Raw genomic sequence first — 16,654 nt, 5'->3', positions numbered from 1 at the left:
GGACTAGAATGATGACCCTCAGGGTCCTTTCCAACTCTGCAGTTCTGTGTTTCTATGAAAACTCATCAATCAGAAAGTGAATGACCAACTAGTTAGTTCCTTTATTTTTTTGATCTCTTGATTAAGAGACTGTGATTTTGAATACTTGGGGCATGGAAAACAAAGTGAGAAAGGATTTTGCTCACATCAGCTCTCTTGCATCTTGGCGGTTAAACTTTCCACAGAAAGTCAGATTTTATATCTTATGAAGAAGATTATATCCCTTGTATGCTAATGGAAGATTTCAGTTAGCCATTGCTTTCAGGTTGTGAAATATTTCTAAAATGCAATTTGTTGTCTCTCCCTATAATAGATAGTTGGAGCTCTTGAAAGTTTTCCTGAATGGAGCTTTATGTACCACAGTTATGAATCCAACAAATTGTACAGATATGACTATAAGAGTTTTATCTCTTATGTGAGAAGGTCATTTTTCACCAAAATAAAAAAACACAATGGCACAGTTCATTACTCCTGTTCGCTTCCTCTTAACAGTACACCACTGTTGCCTGCAACTTGCACACATTTCTTTTGCCACCTTGCTATTCTTACAAGAGGGTGTGGGAGCCGATTTGTACAGAAAGTTAAAATCAATTCATAATAAAGTATGGACGTTTAATGTATATGTGAAACAACACATTTGCACACATTCTTGATGTGAAAGGGCTCCTTAGCCAGAGAAGTATACTGTTAATTCGCATAGGAGGTAACACTAACTCCAAAACTAACTTCTGTTAAATGGGTTTATATCTCCAAAGAAACATTTACAGGAATTCTTTCTTTCTTTCTTTCTTTCTTTCTTTCTTTCTTTCTTTCTTTCTTTCTTTCTTTCAAAATTATTGATTTTCCAAATTTATAACAAACGTAACAAACAAGAAAAACATTACAATATAGAGAAAACAAACAAACAAATATCTTAACTGTTATAATCCCACTTTTGTTACCATTGTTGGGTGACTGCCTCAAATCCCCCTAGCTGAGTTTCCATGTAACTCATTGTAGCAGTTTTCAAATACTATTTTCATATAAAATTTACTTGTTCAATTAACATCTTTCTTTTTTTTCATATTGACTTCTAACCATAATGTTATACAACTTCACATATTTAAATCCTAGGCCAATCTGTTACTCACAAGTAGTTCTATTTAAGTTATCTTAACATATTTAACTAAATAATTCTTAAATTTCTTCCATTCCTCTTGGTACTCCTCCTCCTTCTGGTCATGGACTTCTGGTCAGGTCAGCTAACTCCAAAAAGTCCATCATCTTCATCTGCCATTCCTCCACTGTTGGTACTTCATGTAATTTCCAATTTTTGGCTAGCAAAATTCTAGCTGCAGTTGTGGCATACAAAAACAATCTGACATCTTTTTGGGCAGTTCCAAACCTATTATTCCAAGTAGAAAGGCTTCTGGTTTCTTAATAAATGTATATTTCAACATTTTTTTCCAATTCATTATAAACCTTTTCCCAGAAGTCTTTCACCTTGAGACACATACACCACATATGGTAAAAGGCACCTTATTTTTCTTTACATTTCCAACATAAATTATCACTCTTTGCTAGTTTTACAGGGGTTAAGTACCATCTATACATCATTTTCATAACGTTTTCCTTTAACAGGAATTCATTATTTAAAGCAAGAGGTGCCACCCTAGGAACCTTCAGAAAGAAGGATAGGATACATAGTTAATTAAAAAATAAATTCACTGTAATAATTTGTGACAAATCTACATATTCTATACTAATATCTAGCTTATATCCCTTTTTTCTGTCTCAAGAATTCAGAGGTATCTGTCTTTGAAGTCAACATCCGCTTCATTGGTGGCTTGCTTGCGGCCTATTACCTTTCAGGTCAGGAGGTAAGTGAATTATACTATAATCATGGAAATATGTGCAACTTTTACATAGTTTTCTTAAAAGGGAACAAAGGCTTGTTTTCTTGCTGCTTCAAAGGCCTCACTAATAGGTAAGTAACCACAAACTCATAGTTGTAATCAGGAGTGATATGAATTTCAAAATTCAGTACAAATGCAGAAAATTCACAGAATCTGTTTTCATTTTGTTAAAAAGAAGCATTAAAATGAAATATCTGGAGCCAAAAGAGATTGGGGGGGTTGCTTTAGTACTGTGGAAACTAATTTCTCCCCAGCAAACTAATAAAATATGTGTGAGGTAGTTTAAGTTGTATATTCAGTTTGCAGAATTTGGCACAAAATTTGCCAATAATTATACAGGAACGAGCATTTGTCACCCTGTCTGAAATCAGTTGTCAAAATTTGAGGTCTTAGTTTATGGTTTGCAGCAAGGTTTTAACTGCAGCCTGTGAAACAGATCATGAAAGATCTGTATTGGGTACCATTCTGTATCTGGAGGATCACTTGCTGCCATATGAACTTGCCCATATCTCATTAAGATCTGATCTTGAGAGGTGCTCTGGATGCTCCCAACCTCAGAGATCCCAGATGTGTTACATGGAGCAGGGCCTTTTCTGTGGTGGCACCCAGATTATGGAGAACTTGTTAGGGAACCTGCAATGCTGTCTTTTAGGTGTCAGCTAAAACTTATTTTAAAAAATTGCCCTAGCCTTTCCCAATATTTAATTTTTGTATATAATTTGTTATCATTTGTATTCATGTTTTTACTAACTATTGAATATGTTTTGTTGTGGTGGTTTTAATTGTTTGTTATGAGCCATTTGGAGCCAATATCAGAATTAGAATGGGATAGAAAAGAGTTAAAATAACCCAACCTGCACTTTTCTATTCTTACTTGCATAAGGACTTACTTCTAAGATGATATATATAAGATTACACAGAAAAAAATGGAGAAGTGCTCAACTTTCTTTCTTGTGTTACAGGTTTTTAAGTTAAAAGCGGTCCAACTTGCAGGAAAACTTATTCCTGCCTTCAATACACCCACAGGGATTCCTTGGGCAATGGTGAATTTGAAAAGGTACGAGATTTGAGGCAAGAGGAAGACTGGCAATCAGGAATAGCAAAAACCTATGTTTGGCCACTGATAGTAGGATGTCTCAATGCCTGCTAAGGGATTTTTCTGCACAATTAAATGCCTATATGTGGTGTCTTTGGAGTCTGATGTTAACTGTGGTCTCATGTTGAGTAGTAGTCAAGTTTGGGGGTGATCCTTTCACTGTTGTTTCTTGAATTATTTCAAGGACACTTTTTTCCTTTGGCTTGTGCTTATCTTCCCCAGTACTCTGTTGCTGATTGGTCTTTGCCGTTAACAGAAATAGATAAATTGCTAAACCTCTTCCTATATAGAACAATACCAGTACCAAATATTTGTGTGCATTTACCCTTTAATCTTTCTCTTGCCAGTGGTGTAGGTCGCAACTGGGGCTGGGCGTCTGCTGGCAGCAGCATCCTATCTGAGTTTGGCACCCTTCACATGGAATTTGTACACCTGAGCTACTTGACTGGCAACCCTGTCTACTATGATAAGGTTAGTTTTGTGCTCTTTCTGGTGTAATAAGAAGTTTGTAGATATTTGAATTCTGGTGCTGGAGGAGACTCTTGAGAGTCCCATGGACTGCCAGAAGATCAAACCTCTCCATTCTGAAGGAAATCAGCCCTGAGTGCTCACTGGAAGGACAGATCCTGGAGCTGAGGCTCCAGTACTTTGGCCACCTCATGAGAAGAGAAGACTCCCTGGAAAAGACCCTGATGCTGGGAAAGATGGAGGGCACAAGGAGAAGGGGACAGCAGAGGACGAGATGGTTGGACAGTGTCCTCGAAGCTACCAGCCTGAGTTTGACCAAACTGCAGGAGGCAGTGGAAGACAGGAGGGCCTGGCGTGCTCTGGTCCAGGGGGTCACGAAGAGTACGACACGACTAAACGACTAAACAACAACATATATTTATTGACAGTGGCTATATATAATGTCTTTATTTTTATTATGCATTCTGTGTTTTTATATTGTGATTTTATGTTGTGAACTGCCCTGAGACCTGCAGGTACAAGTTTTAATAATAATCATCATAATAAATAATGGAAATAATGCATATATTAAAATGCATAAACCATCAAGGACCATTAATTGATTGACAGTTTATAATGAAATGGTATTTAAAAGTCTGCCTAGTTCTTTAGAATTTGTTAAGGCACTAATTTAAACTTGTTTAATTGATGGAATAGGATTTGATTATATTCTGTATTGAGACTAAGCTGTGGTTATGATTTTTTTCCCCATTTAGGTCATGCATATTCGTAAGCTACTTCAAAAAATGGACCGCCCTAATGGGCTTTATCCAAACTACTTGAATCCAAGGACTGGGCGCTGGGGGCAGCGTGAGTACTTCCTCCACATTTATGTCAAATTCGATTATATCTGTCTATCCACGCACACATATAAGCGCACATTCACATATAGGCACATTCTGAGACCCATTTCAGACATCACAGCCCAGACCATGGTTTAGCCTTTGGGAACAAGCTTCATACTCGCATCCTCCATCCTCCTCTTTCATGTTCTGGTTTCTTGTATCATGTCCTGGCTAATAGTAATAATAGTTCTGCCTCCTTCATTGCACAATTGCATCAAGCTTTGATTTGGGGAGTTTGGCTTCAGTAACTTCCAGGATTATTTATCTATGCTGCACAATGCAAGCTTCATTTATTAGTTTATGTAGATAGTTTCACAATCAGAATCAGCTGCTTCGAAGTATCGGATCCCAGCAGCAAGTCCATTAACTAAATTTTAGTAGTTCTTAGTTTCCCAAAGGAATTTCTAAAACACCCATGGAAGTAGAAGGCAAGGAGTCTACAGCCTTGCTGCATCCTCTGAAAATTTATTTAACTTTGGCTTGATACCATACAGTGGCTTGAACATCTGATGTGGTACTGGAAACAATGTCCTTACAAGTGAGTCTAAAGAAGGGGTCAGCAAACTTTTTCAGCAAGGAGCTGGTCCACTGTCCCTCAGACCATGTGGTGGGCCAGACTATATTTCTTTTTTTTTTGGGGGGGGGGGAGGAGGAATGAATTCCTATGCCCCACAAATAACCCAGAGATGCATTTTAAATAAAAGCACACATTCTACTCATGTAAAAACACCAGGCAGGCCCCACAAATAACCCAGAGGTGCATTTTAAATAAAAGCACACATTCTACTCATGTAAAAACACGCTGAATCCCGGACTGTCCGTGGGCCAGATTTAGAAGGCGATTGGGCCGGATCTGGCCCCTGGGCCTTAGTTTGCCTACCTATGGTCTAAACAATTGACAAGATGGGAGACGCCCCCCCCCCCCAATAACCTCATCCTTTCCTGTCAGTGTTGTGGAATGAGCTGTGCTGAGCACTGTGATATTTTATGCACCTGCCATGCCTCTGGGTAAGTCAGGCTGCAGTTTAACCACTTGTGAGACTGCATAGAAATCACAAAGAGGAAAAACTGGTTTACTTACTTTTTTCCAGAGGGGCGGCTGGATTACAACAAAGGGTCTTGTGACGCCTTTAACGTATGGTATCATGGCATATGCTTTTGTGGGCTTGAGTTCATTTGTTTATACATGTGAAGTGTTTTTCTCGATTTCATACCTGCAGCTGAAGATTGCAGGTTGCTTACCTGTGACTACAGTTCTTTGGTCATCTGTGCAGTCACATAGCCTACCTCCACCTGCACTCCGGATGCTGCTGTTCTCCTGCTCTTGTTCTGCACTTCCTTATATAGATGCTGCAGTGGTCCGAAAGTAACTGAGCAGGAAAGTGCAAGCCAGGCTCCTAGAGCATGTGCTCTGAGAATGGGAGTGGGTTTCCTGCCAGAATGTCTGTTGAACTCTAGAAAATTCTGAACGTAGGTCAGTGCAAGGACAGAACCCATATGTGTGGCTGCACAGATAACCACCTGGAAAAACCAGTCACTGGTAAGCAACTTTTCTTTTGCTATGAGGTACATGCAGGGTTGTGGGTTTTTTGGAGCAGAAACTCAGGGTAACTGAGTTCCTTTACTCTTTTTAAATTAAATACTTTATTTTTTTGTCTGGGGGAGCTGGAACAGTTAAGCACCCAATGCCTGAGCCAAAAATCCACCTATATTTGTAATCAATAAAGTTGTGGCCATTTCTAACACAGATCATTGTCGGCTTGAGTTTATTAATCACATATTACATTTAGCCACTGCCCCAGGGGCCACGGTGGCACTGTGACTGGGTCCGCAATAAATTAACTAACTAACTTTGTGGTGAGTTCTCTCACCGTTTCCCCCCCAGAAAAAAAGCACTGGGTACATGTTCTGCATGTGGGGGTAGTTACTTTCTTCAAATCTGTCAGTCTGATGGCTTAGTTCACAAGTCTTAAGGTTTTAAAAGATTTCCTTGATGGCAAAAGTTGGCTTGAAAAGAGACCAGCTTTATGCTGCTGTCCCCAGCACACAAACCTCTGAAGAGATCAGAAAAGATTAGTTATCTTAACTTACTCAAGAGAGAACATTAAGCAGTAACATGATCACAGTCCTGGAGAGCTTTCAGTGCAGATATTGTGGCCAAGTAGATAAGCTAAGAGCCAGTTTGCATATACACTGAGTCAGATTATTGATCCACTTGTCCAATACTGTGTTTTCTGACTAGAATCCAAGGTCTACGGCAGCTTCCCTGCCTGCCCCACTCAACCTTACTGCGTAAATTGAATGGGAACAGTCAACTAATATAATTTTAATATGGAATGAAATGAAAAGTCCACTTTGCTGTTCCGTGATTGGCACGTTATGTGAAATGCTTCTCAGGTTTCCCAATATGTAATCGTGTGTTCGATCATGGGTCTGGGATTAGGCATTTAAGTTCTTGTGTCAAAAATTCAAAACGTTGCAAAGCTAATCAGTGATGGAAAAAGGAATTCATTTCCCATGTCAGTGGTGTAAGATGAATTGTGATGCAAAATAAGTTATTTTTAGTATATCAAATTCTTAAACCCCAGATTGATGGAGACAATTTTTAAAACAGTTGCTTTTCCAGACTTAAGGGTTATTTCCAGCTAGGTTTTACAAAATCAGTCATGTGCATTCATTTCACTGACTCTACTTTGCGTATGAGTAATATTGGATATAACTCTATGGAGTTTGCCCTGGCAAATCTAGGTAGTACTGCGCACACCAAATTTTACCCTCTTCCTCCTCCTTTGTTGCAGATCACACTTCCATGGGTGGATTGGGAGACAGTTTCTACGAGTACTTGCTGAAAGCATGGTTGATGTCAGATAAGATGGACATGGAGGCAAGGAAAATGTATGATGATGCTATTGAGGTGATTATAGTGCATTGATTTCCCCCACTTCCCCACATACACAATGAGAATGTCAATTTAAAAAATGTTTCTCCCCTTAAAATGTAAAGGATTATTTTATTTCTAACTCTTTTTTAGGGTAGCAAGATATACAATATGTACAGATACACCATCTTGATTCAGTTTTGAAGCTGGTGTTATAAAACTGTGGCGCTCCCCATTTTGACAGTTTGCTAGCTGCATATTGTGGACTAACAGGCGTTTGATAACCCTAACCCACCGCACCACTCGAACCTGTTTTTGCAGGCTCAGGCAGGCAACAAAAGCAGGTTTATTAATCTCTTGCAGGCTGCACTTGTCTGTAGCCAGAATTCTGCATTTGGTAGACCAGAAGTTGTACAGACCTGCAGTAAGCACTATATTTACACAACTGTGTAAATGCTGTGAAAACTCAAGAACTGGATTGTGATTCCTAACCCTGAATTGTTTCAGCAGTGTTGTAACTGAACAAATACTGGCTGACGTTCTGGATCAGACTTCCGGACTTGTCCTCCACATGCTGCATGCGAGCAAAATATTGCAGTTCTTTAGATTCCTACCATCACTGCAGTGTCAGAGTAGCTATTGAACTGGAAACCTCTGAAAAGTGTCATTTGCAAATATTAGCATTAAAAGTTGACAGAAGGAAACGCGAGCCTTTACTGAGCACTGCTTCCTTCTACTAATTAAAAACAACAACCCCACTACTGGCAGAATCTGCCCCCACCTTTACATTGTAAGTAAAACACAGACCTGCTTCCAGAACTTCAACATCCACATGGAAATGCCCTCCCAGCTTAAGAGTTTTATAAATTTTGTGAGCAGGGAACTGTTCTTGAGCCAAGATTTTCAACCAACCACTTGCTCAAATAGGTTACCTTTTCTTAGTGAAGTTCCTGATTCTGGTACCCTACCTTTAATTCTAAGTAGGTTTCATGAATATGCTTGCTTTTAAAAGAGAGAATACCACCCACTGGTCTATGTTGCTTTTTGTGTATGTAAAAATCAGTGGTCTTGTAAATAGCAATGGAAAGTTATCTCTCTCTCTCTCTCTCTCCCTCCCTCCCTCCGTCTCTGCGTATGGATTTGCACTCTTCCAGTAAATGTCCAATAATCCCGATTTGTTGAATTTCCCTTGAAGTAAGAAGCCAGGAAAGTTTTTAAGCACAGGTTGAACCGTCATCTGTCATGTATGATCTAGTTGAGATTCCCCTTTAACTCTACAGTTCTGTGATTCTATTATTCTAAGCTGGAGGTTGTCTTACAGCAGCTTGTACGCTACTCCAAATCCCATGTAATGTGCAAGGGACTCATGTCAGTATTTGTGATGGTGTTTCCGTGTGCTGCTCTGGTTTCGCCAGAAGTGGCTTAGTCATGCTGGCCACACGACCCAGAAAAACTGTCTGCGAACAAATGTCGGCTCCATCAGCCAGTAAAGCGAGATGAGTGCTGCAACCCCAGAGTCGTTCGCAACTGGACTTAACTGTCAGGGGTCCTTTACCTTTACCTTTTATTTACACGCACCCCTCCGAAAAACAAACCCAAACCCCCAGTGTAATAGCACTGTCTCTGGAGAAGAGGGGAGGAGAATGAAAGTGTGACTCGCTAAGCTATACCTCTGCTCTTCTCCTCACCCCCACCTCTAGTTTTGTGGGAAATGATTATGCAGGATAAATGCTTAACTCCCATCATGCACGACAGAGCAGGAACTAGGTAACTTCTTTCCTCTCTCTCTCTCTCTCTCTCTCTCTCTCTCCCCTCTCCCCCCCTCCCCCTTAACAAAGAGGTAAGTAGCTACTTAACTCCTGTCCTGTTGAGGATTCCCATCCTGTAAGTTTATCATTGTTATTCATTGGTACCCAACTATATGGTTCTTTGGGTGTTTTGCAGGAGAGAAAAGACTTGCTTGGATACACACGTGTGTGTGTGTGTGTGTGAAAATTAATGCAAAGCATAAAGGATGCCCTTGAGATAGTGAATATTTTGAATATTTGAAATAACTAAAGCTTTTCTGTTTCTTCTTATAGGCCATCGAGAAGCATCTTATCAGAAAGTCCAATGGAGGCCTAACTTTTATTGGAGAGTGGAAAAATGGGCACCTTGAGAGAAAAATGGGCCATCTCACATGTTTTGCTGGAGGACTGTTTGCTCTTGGAGCAGATGGTTCCCGAGATGATAAGGCTGGACACTACCTGCAGCTTGGAGCAGAAATTGCACATACGTGTCATGAATCATATGACAGGACAAGTAGGTATCCTTTCCTGTCTTAAGTTCTGGGTGGCTTTTTTCCTTAATACTTGCTAATGGTAATGTGGCTGAATTTGGAGCAATTTTGAAAGTAAAAAGGTAAAGGTACCCCTGCCCGTTCGGGCCAGTCTTGACAGACTCTAGGGTTGTGCGCCCATCTCACTTAAGAGGCCGAGGGCCAGCGCTGTCCGGAGACACTTCCGGGTCATGTGGCCAGCGTGACATCGCTGCTCTGGCGAGCCAGAGCCGCACACGGAAACGCCGTTTACCTTCCCGCTAGTAAGCGGTCCCTATTTATCTACTTGCACCCGAGAGTGCTTTCGAACTGCTAGGTTGGCAGGCGCTGGGACCGAACAGCGGGAGCGCACCCCGCCACAGGGATTCGAACCGCCGACCTTACGATCGGCAAGCCCTAGGCGCTGAGGCTTTAACCCACAGCGCCACCCGCGTCCCATAATTTTGAAAGTACTGCACATGAGAATGAGGAGAAAATATACTGTGTAAGAGATTATTTTTTTTAGCTCATGCTCCTTGAGTTTGAATGGTGAATGTTCATTTAATGACGTGTGCATTTAAACTTTGTTTTGCCAAGAGAGAAAGCTGCATAAAAGCACCATCCGTTCTTAGTAGTCATGAATTGTGTGAAAAGCTAGAAAAGGAAGTTATTAAATTGCACAATAAAATCTGCTAACATTGCAAACCAGTAGGAGTATTCTTACTGTTAGTTTCAAACAATTTAACTGGATGAGGAACATAAAACCATATGCCACGCATCTTTGTAAGTTGAGAAATTATCTATATTTGAGTTCATTTTAACTGTATTTTTTATTGAAGCTAGTAGCAAAACCTAGATTATCCAAAATTGTGTTTTGCATTTACCATGCCTAGGAAAAAATGAAGCCTGCATCTCCTGGAGTCCAGCACTTGTTATGACTTGCTCATAATTACAGTACATAACACTCTGCCATTTATCCTCAGAAATAAAATATCTTTTTGCCATAGTTATCTCTATGAACAGCCTTTAATAACTTGATCTACTTAGTAGATTTCATGATTCAGTTTAAGAGCTATAAATGTCAGATTCATAATTTTGCAGTAACCTCAAATTTCCTTTTTACACCAGGTTTAAAACAAGCTTCTTGAGTAGTGAATTCTGTATTCTTAGTAAAGGAATCATATAGTTGTTCAATGTATTCAGTATTAATTCTACAACTGTGTGCACATTCATTATTCTTTCAGTAGGTTTTAGAGTGTTCTCACACTACAAAAGGCCTGGACAAATTTCTAAGAACTGTTCCAAGTGCTAATAAGCAAAGTACCTGTGAGCATTAAAAACAAACATAATGTATGTTATTAGCATATTTGATATAGAATTTCCATAAAAAGTTATTATTTTTCATTCTTTTTGTTAAGTTTTCTTACTTGCTAAACACATACAATAAAGTAATCAAAATAATAAAATGACAACAACAACAAACACCAAAAAAACCCCAGGAAACATGCATACAACCATAAATCCATAAGTTCTTACACATGGACTTATGTCACCATATTCTTTATTCCCAATTCATTTTCTTCTCTGGCAGACTTCCATCTTCCTCAAAGCGGGTCTGTTTTATCTATTTGTTAAACTGTTTCTTTTATCATTTCATCATTTCTGCTGTTTTCCACATACTATACTTATAATCCATATTATGGCTGGTAAAAATAAACCAAAGCAAATCCAGGTTTTGACTTGGGGGCACTTTTTTTAAAGTAATCTCTACAAATTCCCCATTCCTTTTGGAACTTTTGGTTGGGCTGTCTCCTAATTTTCTCTGTCATTTTTGCCAATTTCCATAAATAATCAAACCATTAAATGTTTCTCCCCCTCCGCCTCTTTCCTCTGCAGCATTAAAACTGGGTCCTGAAGCTTTCAAATTTGATGGTGGCGTGGAGGCAGTCGCAGTACGGCAAAATGAAAAATACTACATTTTACGACCAGAGGTGATAGAGACGTATTGGTATATGTGGCGATTCACACATGATCCGAAATACAGGCAGTGGGGCTGGGAAGCAGCACAGGTAACAACAGAAAGCTTTTCCGTGTGGAAGTCAAAATGTTTACTGGCAACCTCTCACTGATGAAGTGTGATGAATACAGTGGTGCCTCGCAAGACAAAATTAATTCGTTCCGCGAGTTTTTTCATTGTGCGAGTTTTTTCGTCTTGTGAAACACCACTGCATTTAAACACTGACAACGGTGGGGAGGGGCGGGGAGAAGCAGGACAGCTGCTGCAGCCGGTACCTCAGACTCACCCGTGCCTTGTGGCTACCGTGCGACGCGGCTGCTGGAGGGCGGCGGGGCTCAGGAGCGCGACTCTGGCTGCAACGCTGGCTGCTGGCGGCAACGGCTCTCTGAGGGGAGCGCGCGAGGGAGGTGGGCAGCGGCGCGAGGCACTAACCGTCAGCCGGAAGGTGGGAGGGAGCCGGAGGAGCCGGGAAGCGAGCGAGCGAGCGAGCGTGCGTGCAGTGACCGTCACCATGACACGAGAGGCAGGGTCGTTTCGTCTAGCGAAGCAAGCCCTTAGGAAAATCCGTCTTGCGAAGCACCTCAGAAAACGAAAAACCCTTTCTTCTAGCGAGTTTCTCGTCTTCCGAGGCATTCGTCTTGCAGGGTACCACTGTATTGTGTTGCCCCCTAGTTGTCTGTTTCACAAGCGGCGACATAAATGCACATATAGGAGAAATGACAAATAGCAGTAAATAGAAACATATATCCAAGCATATAGAAGAACAACCTTTGTTGAAGCAGAACCAGCGTGGCTTCCGTAAGGGCAAGTCCTGTCTCATGAACCCGTTGGAGTTCTTTGAGAGTGTCAGCAACCATATGGCTGTTTTATTGGCTGGTTTTTTTGTAAAGGCTAAACAATGAAGACAGAAGGCAGCACATGAGACCAGTATTTGTTTCTCTTTTGTCTCCCTCTGTACCCGCCCCCACCAAAGCCCCTAGAAAATTGGGGTGGGCTCTCCTGAACAGTGTGGGTTGCAGTGGGAAGAGACAATCATATGAACAGAAGCACCTTGCATGAGCCATCTTCACGTTGCATGCTTTATGCAACAAAGCTTTGAGTAGTATTCTGGGGCAATCAAATGTAATAGCATAAATGAAGTACTAGTGAAATAATTAAGAGGAGCAAGAGTCGTCTCATAACTTGCAGTGAATATTTCTGCTTACCTTATTATGTTGTTGCTGATTTTAAAAACAGTGCTCTACAAAAAAAATTAACAGGAGCTTGGGAATTCCATATTTTTAATGTCCTGCAAGAACAGATTAAATGCAAGAACAGATTAACGGACATTTTGACTATAATATTTCACATATTGTTTTCCCGCATACAACTCCCTCAGCTACCAAATTGTTCTCTTTTTTTGTCTTAACTGTGAATACCCAGTGTTCGGTCTTGTTTGTCCCTTGCTGTCTTCATCACTATATGGTTAGGTAGGATTCCACTGTTTCGCAACGGAATGTGTTAACTAGATTCAGCAGTGAAAAAGTGTCTAGTAGAACACTCATTCTGTTTCCCCCACGCCCCATATAGGCCATTGACAAGTACTGCCGAGTGAGTGGTGGATTTTCTGGGGTTAAGGATGTCTACTCTTCAGCTCCTACATATGATGATGTGCAGCAAAGCTTCTTCCTTGCTGAAACACTAAAGTAAGCAGATTTTTCTTCTTGATAATTTTCTTGGAATTGTGGTGGTCCTAAGAGGCTACTCAGCGCTTATAGAATTGTTGCCTATTTCATTATTGTTTTCTTAGGTAAATTGCATTTTTTTTTGTAAACCACACTGGAATCTATTTTGATGAATGGCAATATAAATGTTTTAAATCAATGTAACAAATTGGTGTCAACAAATGAGCTGTTGTGGGGATGAATGGCAGAGGTACACCTACCAGAATGTAAGATGTAAGCACAAAGACCACCACAGTGTACCTAACATGTAATAGAAAGGGTATCAAAATGCATAATAAGTATTAGTGACAAGACAAATGTGGTGTTTCTGTGATCCTGAAGGTTTGCAATATTGACCTTGTTACTAATTATCGTTTACACTATTATATAATGCATATTATATAGTTTCCGAGTCCCTATTTTAAGAGGTTGTCTTCTGTAGCACACGTTTACATCCTGTTTACTGGTGGATATTTTAGTGTCAGGCTATAGGTGTGTTTTACCAGGAATTTGTTTTTGTTTTCTACTGACTGGATTTAAACATCACACTAAAGGTTGGCTTGGCTCAGACAAACCATAATTAACGTCAACCACAGCTGATTAATGCTTGGTTGGGTCAGAATAACAAACCATGGTAAATCAAGCACGGACGTAAAAGCTTCCAAACTTTGTATTCGCATCATGTTGCTACATCATGATTTAGCATGGCATTTGTTTTCTTTTCTACTACAATGCAAAAATAAATTACAAATGCTATTTACCCTGCCAATGGTTACCCAAGGGGAAATGGTGTTTAGTCAAGGCAGTATTTTTGAGATTGTTATGCATTTTACATAAATGTCAAGGCCTTATGGATTTTTTCGCATATGCAGAGAGGGAGTAGTTATGAAATATAGTGGTAGACTTTTTTTAAAAAAAAAGGTTGTGGGGACGATTCCCATTGGCAATAAATGAGGCTCTTGTGTTCTGTACTGCACTTAATTACTCACCAATACACCTTATGTTTTTCCATATTCTGGAAGGCTGAATGAAAGCCAGAAACACACAGTGTCAGTTTTACTATTTGGAGAGACTATCTCTTCTCCAGCCTGTTTCAAACTACTTTTTCTGCCTTTTATGAACAAATGTGTTGAGGGGGGTGTGTGTGTGACAAAATGGGTCTTTGTCCGCCTAGTTTCAGCCCTTCCCTGCCCACTTACCCTGGAGAAAGCCCCATTGATTTCACAGCAATGTACTTCTGAGTAGACATGGTTAGGATTGCACTGTAAATTTAAAGATTACAGAGTTCCTTGGCACATTAATTGGATTATAAACAAACAAACCTGCAGAACTACATTATTGAATAACGTGTTTACCCCAGTGTTGTTGACTTCAGAGATTAGGAAATAATCATGACTTGAAAGCCATTATTCTGAGTGAAGAGTTCTGAGAAATATTTTAGTCTACAGCTAATGTGTCCCTGGCTTGAATACTCAGATCATTTTGGCTTTCTGAGCTGGGTCTTAACGATTTGTTCTTTGAGTCTTCTAAATAAATACTTTCTGGGTGGAAGCATATATTATCAGATAACGTCTCTTAGAGGTCTGAAAATAAAAGGACTCAGTTTATGGGTGTGCATTGGAGACTTACAGGCCAACATCACACTTTTCACTAAGGCTAATGAGCACCAGGCTGACATTTCACTACAGCCAAATGGAATTTTTTCATGTTATGTTCATAACACTTCAGTCTTGAAAATGCAGTGAAAATCCAGTTATTTCAAAGAGAACACTTCTGGCAATCATAGCAGTGTTATTAATTTTGGTGGATAAAATCTAAATCATAAGGTTGAGATTATTATTTTTAAAAGTATTTGAACAAGAACTAGATAATTAATCCATTAAAAACATTTTGATCCATTATAAAATGCACAGTTAATTGAGCAGAAGAGTTAAAATAACCATCATAATTTTTTTTAAAGCAAGTACCGTATTTTTCGCCCTATAGGACGCACTTTTCCCCCTCCAAAAACGAAGGGGAAATCTGTGTGAATCCTTTGGGGCGAATGCAGGCTTTCGCTCTCCAGGCTTCAGGAAGCTATCAGCAAGCCTGGGGAGCCCGTGGGAGTTCCCGCAGGGCTCCCTAGGCTGCGGATAGCAGCCTGCTGCCTGGAGCGCGGGGTGCGCTGAAGCCACGGCTGGGGGGGGGGGAATAATTTTTTTTTATTTACCCACCTCCCCCCAAAAAACTAGGTGGGTCCTATGGGCCGGTGCGTCCTATAGGGCGAAAAATACGGTACTTATTTTAAAAAAGGTGGTTGGTGAGAAGCATTCCGTCCTATATGAGATACGGGGGACTGTTTCTTTTATGATAGCACCCACTCTGATTACATTCCTGCTTCATTTAAAGCAATAATATTTTCTCTTTCAGAGCAGTTGTTGCAGATCGTATGCAAATTATAGAATTTATAGAATTTCAGTTGATTAAGTGATCTGCTACAACTTCTTTAATGGGTGATATTTTAACCGGAAAGTCCATAATTTTTCTGAGGTTATCTAGGTTAGACCAGACATATGGTGACAAACCTTCTGTTGCTCATTCCAACTTGTTTTCTCTCTCTACCTTGACAGGTATTTGTATCTGCTGTTCTCCAATGATGATCTCCTACCTTTGGATCACTGGGTTTTTAACACAGAAGCTCACCCCTTGCCTGTTTTACATCTAGCCAACACAACACTTTCAGGAAATCATGCATATCGATAGAAACTATTCCAGGACAAGGACAAAATACTTCGTTTTAGCTGTGTTTTGTTTACATGGACCACTTCAGACTTAAGGCTTGAGCGAAGACTGGCATTGTTTAATTAATGAATAACTTTGGATGAAGAGAGGATCAAAACTGCACTCTTAAGCATGTACATAAATTTAAAAATTCCATTTTATACATGACCAAAACTATCGAGTGCAGTGTGTGTCAGCGAAAGACCTTGTATATTTGCAACCGAGAAGGTGGAGCATGGTGTTTTTAACAATTCAGAGCCTATCGGAACATGTTTCCTGCCCTGTGACAGGAGTGAAGTGGAAGTGCTACGACTGACCTTCATAGTGAGCGATCTCCTGCCCAGATGATGTGGATTCCTGATATTATGTCATTTGGTTTTTCTTTCGATGATGGCATGACTGAAACAATGACAGGCAACAAAAGTGCACTAATAGCACCTAGAGTTGAAATTCCTCTACTCCTGTTTAGAATTTTCTACTTTTCATCAGTCTGTCCAGACTGGCAGCCATTCCCAGTGCCTCTCAGACCCTTGCCTATTTTTATTATTGTTATTAATAATATTGATCAACCATTTGTTCTTGTAGTATTGTTCATCAGTAAATGAGATATGAAAAGGA

The 16,654-nt window shown here is 40.1% G+C and overlaps 1 protein-coding gene across 1 annotated transcript in view; it reads left to right on the top strand.

Annotated features, from left to right (window-relative positions):
• Positions 1–16,654, top strand: part of MAN1A2 (mannosidase alpha class 1A member 2) — a 40,011-nt gene extending 23,357 nt beyond the window's left edge. The window contains exons 5-13 of the mRNA XM_083419974.1: positions 1,818–1,898; positions 2,897–2,991; positions 3,378–3,501; positions 4,254–4,347; positions 7,181–7,296; positions 9,342–9,561; positions 11,453–11,625; positions 13,143–13,258; positions 15,886–16,654. Of these exons, the coding sequence (XP_083276100.1) occupies positions 1,818–1,898; positions 2,897–2,991; positions 3,378–3,501; positions 4,254–4,347; positions 7,181–7,296; positions 9,342–9,561; positions 11,453–11,625; positions 13,143–13,258; positions 15,886–16,018 (1,152 nt within the window). The 3' untranslated portion in view covers positions 16,019–16,654. The remainder of the gene's footprint in view (positions 1–1,817; positions 1,899–2,896; positions 2,992–3,377; positions 3,502–4,253; positions 4,348–7,180; positions 7,297–9,341; positions 9,562–11,452; positions 11,626–13,142; positions 13,259–15,885) is intronic.

The sequence above is a fragment of the Podarcis tiliguerta genome (genome assembly GCF_965153285.1).
Source record: "Podarcis tiliguerta genome assembly, chromosome: 17".
Lineage (NCBI taxonomy): Eukaryota > Metazoa > Chordata > Lepidosauria > Squamata > Lacertidae > Podarcis > Podarcis tiliguerta.
The sequence above is the reverse complement of the archived record's forward strand: the minus strand, read 5'-3'. Positions and strand labels throughout refer to the sequence as shown.